This window comes from Lytechinus variegatus, chromosome 13 (assembly GCF_018143015.1).
Source record: "Lytechinus variegatus isolate NC3 chromosome 13, Lvar_3.0, whole genome shotgun sequence".
NCBI classification, from domain to species: Eukaryota; Metazoa; Echinodermata; class Echinoidea; order Temnopleuroida; family Toxopneustidae; genus Lytechinus; species Lytechinus variegatus.
The window spans coordinates 14,037,044-14,051,917 of NC_054752.1; the positions used below are offsets into that span (position 1 = coordinate 14,037,044).

At 36.7% G+C, this 14,874-nt stretch overlaps 1 protein-coding gene across 2 annotated transcripts in view; it reads left to right on the forward strand.

Moving 5' to 3' along the window:
- The window catches only part of LOC121426901 (rho GTPase-activating protein 21-like), a 61,169-nt gene that overhangs the window by 379 nt on the left and 45,916 nt on the right, over window positions 1-14,874 (forward strand). Inside the window, exon 1 of one of the 2 annotated variants that reach the window (XM_041623306.1) lies at window positions 1-416. This exon is cut by the window's left edge and continues 379 nt beyond it. In XM_041623306.1, the coding sequence (XP_041479240.1) occupies window positions 219-416 (198 nt within the window). In that variant the 5' untranslated portion in view covers window positions 1-218. Of the gene's footprint in view, window positions 417-13,548; window positions 13,658-14,874 lie in introns of those variants that run through there. The other variant, XM_041623308.1, reaches the window with a different exon arrangement.

Consider the following 14,874-nt stretch of genomic DNA (forward strand, 5'->3'; position numbering starts at 1 on the left):
AGGTGCACACATTCCAAAGGTCGTTCATTACGGAGTCAAGGAAAGAAAATAAAGGAGAACTTTGAGTCGGGGTTGGATCTGGAGACTCCTTTTATTGTGTGTTTTGTCAGGAGACGGAATGGGACGTGTGCTTGTTCAGTAGAAGTTCTCCTTCCTTGTTTTGAGGGAAGTTTGGAGTATGATGCAGGATTCGTTGTGATTTGTTCTTTGTGAGGGGGATGGTGGTGAGGAGGATGGCATCCTCGACAATACCGGTGTCCAGGTACCAAACTCTTCTCAGGATTCAATTTGGAACATTAATCCAGGCCAAGTCTGATAGTGATAGACAAGATCAGAATACAGTGCTAACAGTGTGCTATCCAAAGGAAGAGAAGAGAGAAAGCATCCAGGAGTCTAAACCAGTCTTTTACTTCAGGGTGAGCAAACCTCTCAATATTTACAAGTAGAATCAGTCTTAAAAGAGATAAAACAACATTTTGATTTTGTCTCAAACAAGACTATTATTAAGTCTTTTTCTGTTCTGATGTTCTAAACTGGCTGTACATGTACAGAGAAAATATTTAACATTTTTCCGATAAGGATGTATTTCTCCTGCTTCTGCTACAATTACGTGTACCTTTTATATTGGATTTTAGACAATACACCGGGGCTATTTTGGACATTTCAAGGACCAAATTCCTTTTCAGCCCTGTTTATTCTTCTTGCTGATGCAGACATGCCATACAGTTGACAACTGCATGAGGGATTCAATAGAACACTCCTACACGTATGAATTGTGTATACTGTGAGAACACTACATTTTCTTCTTTGCCATGGTAACCTTCAGAAGTTACAACTCTCATCCCCTATGTTTTGGGGGTACTGTATCACAAATTGTACATGCAGTACACTACTGCATCAGTGCATGTGAATGTAATCTACAGTATATCACACTTTCATCACAGCCTACATGTACATTAAAAAAGGCCTAGCGATCTCACAGTTTTTTTCTTGCCTAAATCTTGTGCATGGCTGCAGTCCTTGAACTTGCCACCTCCGATAAAATGGACTGAATTTTAGAGTGAGAAATGGAGGTGAGGGGGGGGGGGGGATGGCAGAAAAGGTGAAATGCAGGGTATAGAGAATGATAAACATACTGTAGGTATCTTTGTAGGCCTATTTTGTTTGACACTCAAAATCTGAATATGTACTTGTTGATGTCAGTACATGTAGTTTAAAAATCTGAAAATTTTATTGACATCCTGAATATGTATAGAACTTATTAAATAGTATTGGTGTCTATTTGTGCAGTGCATACAAATCGTAATTTAATTGCTGGTCTATTGCGTAGTACTTACTCTATTGTTTACATAGACACGAACAGTATCCGTATAACTGAAAAAACATGACTTTGGTTTATATACGTATAGAGGATGATCAAAGTTCATAGGCGAACCTTTAATAGCAGACTTGCACGTAAACATTGAGTAATTTAATTGGTTTCTGCAAACACTCGAGATTAAAATTGCCCTCTCCCTGTCTGAGTCATGGCTTAAACCCGCATTGAAGTGTCAACTTGGATAAATATACATCATTCGCGATGTACCGGTACCTGTCACAGTATCTTTATTTTAAATGTTGTAGTTTATACATGTCATGTACATGTAGGCTACATACATGTACATGTACATATATACATGTATATGTATATAAAAAATGAACAGTAATCTTTGGGGATGTTTCATCAACCTCACATCGAAATATGTTCATAAATGTTGATTTCGGTTCATGAAGTAGGCCTACCCACTGGAATAATTATGTAAAAAATGATTGTGTCAATTCTAGTGTGTACATTACATCTCCAGTGATGAAATATCTGTACTTTTTTTTAAAATCATCATTTTCTTTAATCAGGGGAGCGTTTCATGAAAGGACTTGTCAGATATTTTATCGGACAGTTTCCATAGTAACAGTGCTTCTATAGCCAATCAAAATCAAGGAAAGTTGTCAGATCTGGGGATTGTTTGATCAATATTTTCGTCCGACAAGTTGTCAGATCTGACTTCTTTCCTAGATTTTGATTGGCTGGGAAGCAACGTTGCTGTGGTAACTTTCGGCTTGTCAGATAAAACGTCGGACAGGTCCTTTCATGAAAGGCTCCCTGGACATCTTGTTGTATAAGAATGTTGATAAAATGCTCCCCATGTTTGAAAATTATATAGAAAAAACCTACATACGTTCTATGTACATCTAGTCATAAACTTGAACTTCCTTGTAATCAAAACTAACCAACTTCATTATGCATACAGTACCGGTATGTTATTGTACATGTACACCTTGAATAATGAATATACCGGTAACAGGCCTGTTAATACCGAGAGATGAGTGAAAGATATTGTACTTAATGCATCTGTCTCGTTTATAAAAGTATTATAAATCACTTGTGGTTTTTAAAAGCACTTTGTATTTGTAATATATGCATTGCATTGATTTATTGTTATGTACAGACAGCATTCACTTTTGGTTTCCACAATTCACATTTTGATGAATACAGTGTACTGTATATGTAGATGATAATCAATTGTCTTAATACCACCTCTTTTGTGTGCAGGATTTGAAAAAAAAGAAATCAGAGAAAAATGCTCTTTGATTGTGTTTAATGATATAATACAATTACCATTATTGTGTATGTTAAGATTATAGAATTACTAGTACTCTGGGGGAACCAAAAGGGATAATGTATTTTTCACAACTTTTTGACTGAAGGTTGCAGGTTGTACATTGTATGTGTGCTTAATGTACATCATGTGATTTAAATCAGTACATGCCTACATATTTTCTGTTATTAGTAATAAAACAAATATGTTTCCAAAATGAGATCATGCTCACGTAATGTACATGTACACAGCTATCAGCCAGTCATAATCAGAATTAATAAAGGGAAGGTTATGCTTGAGGGTGGGGTGTATAGGACTGGCACGGTATTTGAAATAAATTGCAGGCTTTGTATACCGGTATGTTAGTTTTTATGTGTAAAACTAGACTGTAACAGTGGTGGCCCCAGGATTTCAAATCGTGGGGTTGTGGATGACAATCTGGAAATACAGAGGAGGCGCGCACCCCTTGCACCTCCGCCCGGATCTGCCACTGCTGTAATGCATGATGGGAAAATTAAGTGGGAACACTCTTAATATCATTTCAGTCTGGGGTTATTTCGGTGATGCAAACATGCTGTACTTGTGATACCGTGTTTACACATTGACTCGGCTCGGGTGTTGAATCCACGAGCCGGGTTGAACACTGCAAAGAAGGGATCAGAGCTCATGTTTATACGTACATATAAAAAGGCGAGTTCAACACGGCTCGCGGATCTCGAACGGACGAAGAATTATGACGTCGCAAATTAAACGCGGGAAATTCACCGCCGGAATCGAATCTTGTCCGTGCGAACAACAACAATGCCAAAAGTGAAAGCGCGCGCAGTGACCTGGTCAAGAGAGTTCGACACGGCTTTCTGTTTACACACGAAAAAATTTCCGAGTCTGACTCGGCTCGCGGGTTGAAACCTACGATTTTGGCGGATCAAAAAAGCCGTGTTCGACACGGCTCGCGGATCACACTGATCGCGTTTACACAGCATAAAATTGCCGTGTTGAGCACGGCTCGCGTGTCGAACCCCCGAGCCGTGTCACTGTGTAAACACGGTATGTGAGAGAGTACATAGGGATTGTTGTTAAGCCGAGTACGAGACAGGCCTGGCCAAGCTATTAATAGGGAAGATGAGGTTCACAGAAAATTCTATAAAGGACAGTCAGAAAAAAATAATACAATAGAAGTTCTGTCGTGATACTCTTTATGTCCTTCTTCACCTATGAAAAGAATTGGAAGAAAGAAATGTTATTGTTTCACACAAACAAATACAATGTAAAAGCAGAGGGGTATGAAACTATAAGTGTATGTATATCCATACTGTAAGTAAATGTATACAGCATGCCTGCAATTGCACCAGTATTCTACTTTGAAAAGATTTCTAAATGAGAAGAAACTTTCCTTGATTTGTTACCTTGAGAATCCTCTTCGTTTAAGAATTGGAAGAAAATATTTTTGTTACACATCGATTGGTACCGCATGAAGCAGAGGGATGACTCAAATTGCAGATGTACAGTAGACCAGTATTGTAATTTTTAATGGATTTCCAAACAAAGAAGAATTCCTTGATTGACCTTGAAAAATTATTTTCATATGTTTTGATATTACTTGTACATGTAGATACATGTATACATACACAAACAAATGCAATGAAAGCCAAGGGGTACCACAAAATAAGCCTGCACATGCAATGCAGATATTACAGTAGGCCTATAATTACACCGGTAATATTTGAAAAGATTTTCAAGCAAGAAGTAACCTTGGAAACAATAGACTTTATAAAGGGATGTTTATATGGAGTATCATTGTTATACACGGACAAATAAACAGAGGGATAACACAAAATTTGCCTACATTATAATACAGCAGTCCTCCACTGTTTAGATTACAAAAGTATTGTTATTTTAATAGATTTCCAAACAAGACAAGAATTGCCCTAGATTTGTTACCTTGAAAAAACTTCTTCATCGAAGTATTGGAGGAAAAGATTTATTATTGTTACACACAAATAAATACAATACCAGTATTACGGAGGGATGACAGACCTGTACATGTCAATGAACAGTAGGCCTATGGTTACACCATTATTAAAAGTTGAATAGAATTTCAAACAAGAAGAAAATTACCTTGAGAGGTTTAACCTTGAAAAATCCTCTTCATAATCAGCTGTTACTAGATAATGGACATATATTTGTAATGTAGCCCAGGGCATTAAACACAAAATATGCCTACATAATAATAATAATAATGATAGGCATTTATATAGCGCAATCTATCTAGAAATGTTCTATTCTGAGGCGCGTTGTCATTATTATTAACCGGCTTTAGCTCGAGCTGCCTTTCAGCACTCATGCATTCAAGGAATTAATCCTGCAGGGTACCCATTCTCCTCACCTGGGTCGAGTGAAGCACTATGTGGATAAATTTCTTGCTGAAGGAAATTACGCCATGGCTGGGATTCGAACCCACGACCCTCTGTTTCAAAGTCAGAAGACTTATCCACTGGGCCACAATGCTCCACATACATGTACATGTGCATTGTACCTACATATTTATGTCCAGTAGCCCTACAGTGTTTAGATTACACCATTATTGTACTTTGAATAGATACATTTAAATGTCTCGATCTATATTCTGTTTCATCACCTTGAATATTCTTTTCAGCGAAGGATGTTTAATAGCAAATGGGTGAATTCAAGGGATTTTCCCGAGGTCAGATAAAAAAAGTGGAATAACAAATTAGAAAGGATTAGAAAACTAGATTTACTGTATAGTATTATAGCGATTAACTGTATGATGTGGGCCTGTGTTAGAATTAGAATTAACCACTACAATAGAATCATGAAATATCTGTTTTCAGCAATATTCTCACTTTTGCTTGATATAAAAATAAATTTTGGTTTTTCACAATAAAAAAATTGTCTGAACACAGCAGAGCTATTCTGTACTTCACTGATAATACTCTAATGTGTTCTATATCCATGTGTACATGTATGATGTATGTACATGTACAATCATGCAAAGTAACAAATCAAGGGAATTACAAATACCGGTACAATACAAATTCCTAGTGTTTACCATGGTACCGGTATTCTTTGTTCTTGAGTGTACTCTACCACATTGTGTACATAAATGTGTCTTGCTTTGAGGGTTGGAATGTTTGATTGGATGACCTTGTCCCCAAGAATTCAGGTCAAGGTCATATTCCCTCAATGTATGCATACACACAGCTTGCTTGTTACCCAATTTGTTTTCTTTGGATTATGTGGTTTTCAAGCCACCCCCCAGACATAACATGTGATGTGTGCATTGTTTGTGTATTGGGAGTGTGTGTGGGGATCATGTGCATTGTGTGTAGGTTATAAACACTGCTACAACTGTGTGTGTATGGTTGGTATTTGTGTACCACATGTACATTGACTTGTGTACACAATGCTAGTAGTAGTAAAGTCAATCCAGGGACCACTCTGTCATGTACAATGTGCAGGTAAACAATGTAGACATACATGTACATTTACATGTACCTGTAATGTGTTCATTGTATACCACAATATTTTTTTCCTGCATGTATTTTGAAGGCTCTGAAGCGCCTTGGGCATCTAATCTAGATGGAAAGTGTGTTATCCAAATCTCATGTATTTTACTATAAATTACTGAACATAGTTTTGTAGTACTAGTATAGATCTACTGGACAAAGCCTAGCATGATTTGGACACTGGCTTCAGTATAATATGGGCATGTAGGCCTACATCATGTAGCTTCATTGTATTACTCTACACTATGAAGACTCTCCTATTGTGTTAGGCCTACATTGTGCTCTGTGCGGTTTATAATGCCATAGAAAAACCAGCTATTTTAGATTTTACTCAATTGCTTTTATTGATTGAATTGATCTGTACAATGTGTACCCTGTCCCCTTTTATATGAGCTCTCACCGTCTCAGCCATGTGTCTGATCAGTTAAAAGCTGAAAAATGGACTGATGTAGAGGGAATTCAATTCAGTATAAAAATCTACGGATCCACTTGTGAACATGCATACAATGTGCATGAATATACCATGGTTACAGAGATCATATGTCAAGTTTATGACCAGCAATGCATGAACTTTTCACAGGCAGGGAACTGAATTGTCAAGAAAGATCACAAAAAGAACATATACATGAGATATCACCTCTACCCTTGGTACATGTACAGTACCAGAGCTACCAAGTCTCACGCATTATGCATGAGACTCAAGCATATCGGACTCTTGTTCATCCCCTCAAATCTCTGTCTCACGCAACTATCACAGCCTATCCCCATAGACATTGTAGTACACAATGTCTGTGATCTCACTCAGATTCACAGAAAATCTCACGCATAGCTGGTCTTTGAACTTGGCATCTCTGCAGTACAGAGACCTGAGATGGGGATTTGAGGGTTGAGCAAGTATTAACTCCCCTGATGATCTGATGAGGGAGTGTGATGCCTCGTCTTGTAGACTTACTACTCTGGAGTACATCTACGTGTAGGGCCTATAGGCCTACATGTACAGTGTAGGCCCTACTGCACAGGCAATCAGAACCTGTCCTGTTTGAATACAATAGACCAGTTCGTAGTTTACTTCATGGACAATTTTGGTCAAATGACCTTTTATCATGATAGGCAGATTTCAAAGCAAGATATTACGTAAGCTTGCCTTACATAGCAGGATGAAGAAATTGAATAGACCAGGTGACTAGAATAGCACACCAATGAACACTTTATGAAGGTATTTGTTGCATTGCTACTTTGAATGCATATCATAGCATGTTGCACAATGTACTTGGCAAACTGTGAAATACCAGTCGTTCGTGGACGCATTGTTGTTTTTTGTGGATGTAAATGAAAACAACAATTCAAAAGAATATATGAATAATCAAGACATCAAAGTTGGTGCTTATCTCATTAGATTTTAACCCACCATGTCACTTTAGTGCAAATGACCTTCCTCTGATCATGCGTAGAATCTTTTGATCATGCGCAGAAAGGAACTACGAACTGGCTTATTTGGTACATGTACAATCTGTGTGGTTGTGGTGGAAGATCATTTTGATTGTGTTTATGACACAAGGAATGCATTTTGGCCAAAATAATGTTAGTGTAGGGGGACCCCCTTTCAAGGAAAAAAATTTCAGTCAATTTTCTGGTAAAAATAGTCTTCTTTCTTGCTGTTTCGGGTAATGGAAATTGTATTCTTCCTGTTTTTAATGAAATAAAATGTAAACTTTCAATTATAATTTGATAATGAAGTGATATTAAAATCTGGAAGCTGGCCAGGAGTCAGAGTCGTTGCTGGTCAAACTTCAATCATGCCAAGTGGCCATAATTTGGCAATTGGCATCATTTGATCATATACTACTACATAGGCCTACATGTTGTAAATCCCATAGAGCTGTCATTTTCTTGGCATGCTGTGAGTTAATAGAGGAGTTCAGATAACGATGGTTGGATAACGGGATAAAAGTAAGGTCGGACTGCTTTACATAGAAACCCTGTACTTGCAAGCATGCACCTCCATAGCACTATAGTACATGAAGTCTAGATGTGTATGATAGGACATGTACTGTATGTAGGTCTTGATGAGCACTATTTATAGTCTCAAGGAAATCTGCTGCCAATTAAAACGTTACAAACAGATTATTCCGCAGACAAAAAATTTTCTGCCTAGGAGGATGAGGAATAAGGATGATTCCTTGATGATAAGTCTAAATCCATCGCCAATAGTGACAACTGTGTTCATACATGTACATTGAAATCCGCTTATAAAAATGTTCCTGAAGTGTTTCAAATTTGTGCATTATTGTGATGCTCTTTTACTTCTTTATGTAATACAGGGACAGTGCAAGACAGAGACCACAGAACACTTTTGAATTTGAAGGGGGGGGGGAACCATGCAAAAATTACAATCAGATGTTGTGGCATTTTTTTTTTTCAAAGTTACAAATGTACGTTTATTTGATATTTTGGAGGGGGTGGGGAGCTGAGGCCTTTCTTTGTTTTTTTTAATTTTTTCCTCTTCGTTCTTTAAAAAAAAAAAAATTTGATACAGTACCGATACAGTACTTAGGAAAAGTAAGGGGTGGGGACACCAATACCGCCACCTTTGCAGCATGTGAACACATCTTCATGAGTGAGGGACGTTTGATAGAGGGAAGGCACTGTTCTGTTGAGATAGAGAACACACCAGGGGGACGACACTGTCCTACAGGTCCCTGTCACATAAAGCTTAGTATTTGATCGCAGGGTGGATTTTTACAATTGATCCTATGCAATAATTAATGCAATCATTCATAGAAATTAGTTGCATGATCAATCGCAAAGCTTCATTTCACATGACCCTGTTGAGATAGTGAACACAGAAGGAGGGAAGTTGGTCGAGTCTGGTGCCAAGTGAGAGAGAAATATCTTGAGATTGATGTTTCCCTTGACGTATGTTGATTAAATTGATAAAAACCGACCAGAATCAAGGATTATTGAGACCATCTTAATTTGATCTTTATTTTGTAACAGAAACAGAGGTTTTAAAGCATTATGAAATGTACGATTTGGTTATCAGTTTATATCAGGCTTAACTTTTTTTTCTTGAACATAGAAAATAAAGTTATAATAATTATGATGTGGTGTGCCAAATCCTCTGCACAGTGTGCAGACTGCAGTACTTTTTATAGCTGGTGCAATTTTGAGATCAAGGAAAAAAGAAGAGAAAAAAACTAAAGCTTATAATAATGATAATACTATTAAATTTGATTACATGTACATGTAGGAACCATTACTTCCAAGTCTCTCTATTAAGGCATTTTATGAAAAAAAGCTTGTTCCATATATTAACACTAACATTATACTTAGTTGAAAATTACCCCCCTTGCATTTTAGAAAATTAAAGTAGAATGGGAAAATGGTTTCATTCCTCCAAATTATAATCCTGATAGATAATGCAAACATGATCTGATTTTGAACAGCACACACACACACAAAGGATAACTTTTAATATCAAAGGTCCGAGCATATATTTGTGTTTTTGAACTCCAGTGGTCTGGAGCTCATATTCCCGCTCCAAAACTACCACCCATTCCCGCCCCTGCTAAGCACTTTTTCCTTCCCTAATTCAATCCAAAGACTCCTTTATCAAATTTTGGCAATGATGTCATACTTTATGAGGTGAATGGTATTCATAGAAAATTGAAAGTGATGCCAAATACAGATGCGACTGGACATAATGATATTATAGGATGCAGCCTTGCTCACCGCAGCTTCATCATGCATAGAATTTGAACAGGATGGGACACAATAGGGTTTCACACCTACACATATGAGGAAAAATAACTTATTTACAAAAGTTCATATTTCAGTTCCCCAAATAAATCTACTCCTCAAAAATGCTTTTCGTTGGGGTATGTCCATAGATAAACTGGAATATTAAAGCTTCTTGGAATTTGCCCCCTACATGTAACACTACAGATACATGTGTGCTTATTAAAGGTCAAGTCCACCTCAGAAAAATGTTGATTTGAATCAATAGAGAAAAATCAGACAAGCACAATGCTGAAAATTTCGTCAAAATCGGATGTAAAATAAGAAAGTTATGACATTTCAAAGTTTCACTTATTTTTAACAAAATAGTTATATGAACGAGCCAGTTACATCCAAATGAGAGAGTCGATGATGGCACTCACTCACTATTTCTTTTGTTTTTTATTGTTCGAATTATACAATATTTCAATTTTTACAAATTTGACGATTAGGACCTCCTTGCCTAAACCACAAAATGTTAAAATAATGGAATTCCACATGTTCAGGGAGGAATGAAACTTCATTTCACATGACAATGACGAGAAAATAAAAATATTTCATATAATAAAATACAAAAGAAATAGTGAGTGAGTGATGTCATCAGTTCCCTCATTTGCATACTGACCGAGATGTGCATATAACTGTTTTGTGAAATGAAGCCAAACTTTAAAATGTCATAACTTTCTTATTTTACATCCGATTTTGATGAAATTTTCAGTGTTATTCTTGTTGAATTTTTCTCTTTTTATTTTTTTTGGGTGGACTTGTCCTTTAACTCATAAAAACTCCTTTGAAACTATGAGCACAATGTTTAAATAATGATTGTGATTTTGAAAATATGGTACTTGTATGGATAATATAGGGGATGTTAACCATAATGAGTGTTTCCCTTTAATACGTATACTGGCCAAGTACCAGGTATTTTCTCTGAACAAGTAGGTTTGAATATTAAAAGCGAGAGTCATCACATCTCGGAAAAATTTGTGGGGTGTGTCCAATACATTCTTGCCAATTAATGGAGCACAGAAACATGTGAATTATGGAACATGAATCATGATACAATACATAGTGTTTTGAACCATTGTTTCTGCAATAGAGCAAATGTAGTTTTCTTCAACACTGATTTTAATCAAGGAAAAGAGAAATTTCTCTTAAAGTGAAAAATGTTAGATTTTTAAATTTGAATTCATGGTGACATAAAGTATTGGAAAATGTATGTATTAAATGTATTGTACTGGAACATGTGATATTCATTCCCACATTGTAGGGACAAAACTGTATAATTTTAGAATACTAATGTGTAATCAGAGAGGACCTTAAGCCGTTGGTCCTCTGGTTGCTTGCTTTATACGGGCATTCATGCTTTCTTGGCAATCAGGTAAAAATTCACCACCATTTTAATGTAAAAAGTGAGGTGAGTGACAAAAATGTTTAAAAATATATTTTCTTCTTTTATCAACACTGGGGAGATGATTTGGGAATATACATGTATGAACATGTACATGTAGCATTTTGGTATGCAATCAATAAATTTGTATGAGGGCGCTAAATATTTGAAAATTCAATTATTCACAAAGAAAATAATGTCAAAAAGTGATACCGGTAAAAGAAAAGTACGCAGCTTCTTAGTATTGAACCACTTTTCCAAAGCGTTAGATTTATAGCTTGAATGTTGAAAAAAAATACTGCTACAGTATGTATCCACATGGAATATCTGGGCTTATTAAAATCCCCACTTTTTGTTGGATTATTGTTTGTACTGCATGTTCATAGCCTGATTGAAATTTCTTTCTTCAAAAGGAAGGGTGACGTCTAGGCTTTCTCTCTGACCATATCAGCCTATCATTACTTTACTGACCCTAGCCCCTTCCTTATTTCCTTCTCTTCATAAACCACACAGGATCTCAAGCTCTGATAAAGTGAAGACACAGTCATGTAGAAAGACATGTATTTTGATAGAGTATTAAAGGGATTGAATAAATTGTAAAAAGCGCAAGATAAATGGTTTGCCTTTATAGTTTGACTTTGATCTACAGCTTTTAAACAGTCCCCATCATATTGCATTTACATACATGTGCAGAAGGTGCTTTCATACCGAGCCATTCGTGAAAGTACATGTACCCGGTAATAAATGAGGGATTCAATCCAAATCAGCTGATATACCCGATGCAGGTAAGCCTCCAGTTTTGCCAGTGTGAAAGCAATGTACTTCAAGTACTTTCACTTGAGTGAAATATCCAGAAGAAAACAGGTACTTTTCTATTAAATTTGTGAGAACTTTTTATCCCTGACTGTGGAGATTGAAATGTGAATGGTCTTGTCTTTTACTGGTATTTTTATTTTATTTCAAAGAGAAATGCCAGTAGTTGCAGTAAACACTGATTTCATGAGAAAGTCTGTAAAACCAGGCTTAATTGTCATTTTGTCAGTATATCATCGAGGATCTAGATCTGGTAATACATAAACTGAACTTTGTGAAATCTTGAAATCTACGCTGAAAAATATTCACACTGAAGATCACCAACACAGATAAGCACATGTGGGACAGTGTATTATTATTGCTTTGAATGTCGTGCCCGACGCTTGACCCGAATCCTGTGCTTATTTGCTAATTTCTCAGCAATTACACAATTTCTTCCAGAATCCTTTGGCACATATTCTTTATAGAAACAGACACTTGGGTGGTAATTTCATTGGATTCTGTACGAACTCATTTTGATATCTTAACCAAAACTGGCATTTACCTTGAAGTTGGATATGAGAGTGTTTTTACTGTACTCAACTGACTGAGTGTACAGTTTATGCCTGTATAAACTTTGCAAATTTGCAAATCAGAAGATACCAGGTGCCCCTAAACTCAGTTGCTCTGCATGTTTGCAGTCGGGCCTACTAATGATTATATCATCCTTCTCTTTGTCTCTCCCCTAGTTTCTTAATTGCAGGACCAACCTGACGCTTACACACATGCCTGCTCTTTACAGTTAATTGCTGAAAAGAAAGAGTTTTGATGCATTATAAATGGAAAACAACATCCATTTCAAACCCTTCTTTCACAGATCCTGTTTGTATGGGAGAGCTTCACTGGCCTGCCCTTACATTGTCTGTTTTGAGCTAATTTTGATTAGTTCGGAGACAGAGAGAGTCAAAACTCCGAAAGGAATATGTCAGCTTTTTGATTGGCATGCCAAGTCCATAGGTCTCATATGACTTGGAGAGCACAATTAAGGGATTACTGTCATTATTCTTGCCTACTGCCACTTAAAAACCATTATCCTGTTTTTCTCCAAACAAAAGGCAATTTGGTGTCACCCTGATCGTTCATCAGTTCTATTCAGTAGCTCCGTTCAAGTGCATCCAAACTGTCTAGGTTTCAGGCAATACATGTAGGCCTATACACCCTGTAGAATTTACATTGTAAAGATTCATTAATTGTTAATTGATAAGTGTACTTTGGAATTTAATACTGTTTATACTGTGTCATGTCCGCAGTGCATTTTGATCACTCCATTGGGTCTATGAAGAACACATGTATTTGGATTTGAAATTGAAATTTCTGCTTGACTTCGTTTCAAATATTGGATTCTTTAATTTTGTAATGTTTGATTGTGTTTGGTGATTGGCATTATGAGGAACAAGGAATCGCTATTGATGGACAACATCAAGCGTTACATGTTTCATTTTGGCAGCTTGACTCCTTCAGCTCGTGGGAAAGTAAAGGTAATTGATTATGTTTATCAGCTTTAAATTCAAAATTTGTATAGGCCTACAGTACTGTACTGATGTTTGTGACATGATGGTGGTGGTGATTTTTCGTCTGATTGCTAAAGACAGTTTGAATTCTTGTAAGCAAGCAACCAGGGGACCAACAGTTTAAAATCCCCTCCAAGGGGGATTGACAAATGATTTCCATTTCAATTGTGCATACAGTTGGATTTTTGTAGGCAAAATTCTTGTAGGAAACTGTGCATACATGTACATGTACTAGTACATGCAGGCCTTCTTGAATTCAACAGGAGTACTCAGAATTTTATTTCTTTTGTTGAATTTATATGCATGAATGTCAAATTCTTTTCAACTCACTTTGAGTGATTTTACCTTTTTAGTCTACAAATTTGTTTCTTTGGTTTGAACTTTACCTTTAAGAGAGCGAACTTCAATTTTCTCATGGGTTTTTTTTTGGACAAGTTTTGTTTAGTATGTATTTTAACCGTTGATTGGATAATGAGCAACCTTGCCCAATGCAGTGATCTGTTACACATGGTTTAGATTTATCAATCAGTCACTGTATCTTTTCCACACCCAGTATCCTGTCTGTCATTCAAGAAGGTGACTGAACTAAATGCATTATTAATGCATTGAATAACCTGGGGAGCGTTTAATGAAAGGACTTGTCAGACGTTTTATCCGACAAGTCCTGTTTTATCCGACAGTTACTATAGTAACAGTGCTTCTCAACCAATCAGAATCCAGGAAAGTTGTCAGATCTGACAACTTGTCAGACGAAAATATTGATGAAACCCCCCTGATAAAATAGCAGTGGGAGACAATGAGAATATTGTTTGTTTGTTGTATGTTGTAAGCGTTGTGGCCCAGTGGATTAGTCTATGTACTTTGAAACAGAGGGTCATGGGTTCAAATCCCAGCCATGGTGCGTATTTTCCTTCAGTGAAACATTGATCCTCAATGTTCTGCACTCAACCCAGGTGAGATCCCTTGAAATGCAGTGTGCATAACAGCTGCTCTGCTAAAAGCCAGGGTAATTATGTTGCATTTATTGAAATGTAAGGTCTTGGCTTGAAGACTATTAATTTATTGCTCCCCTTCACCCATTTGCCAAGGTCAATGGGTTTAATATGATTTTTGTGGAAGACTGCAAAATTTGGTTACTGTCCTGCTCATTGCTGGTTGCCAAATACATTCACAGGCATATGACA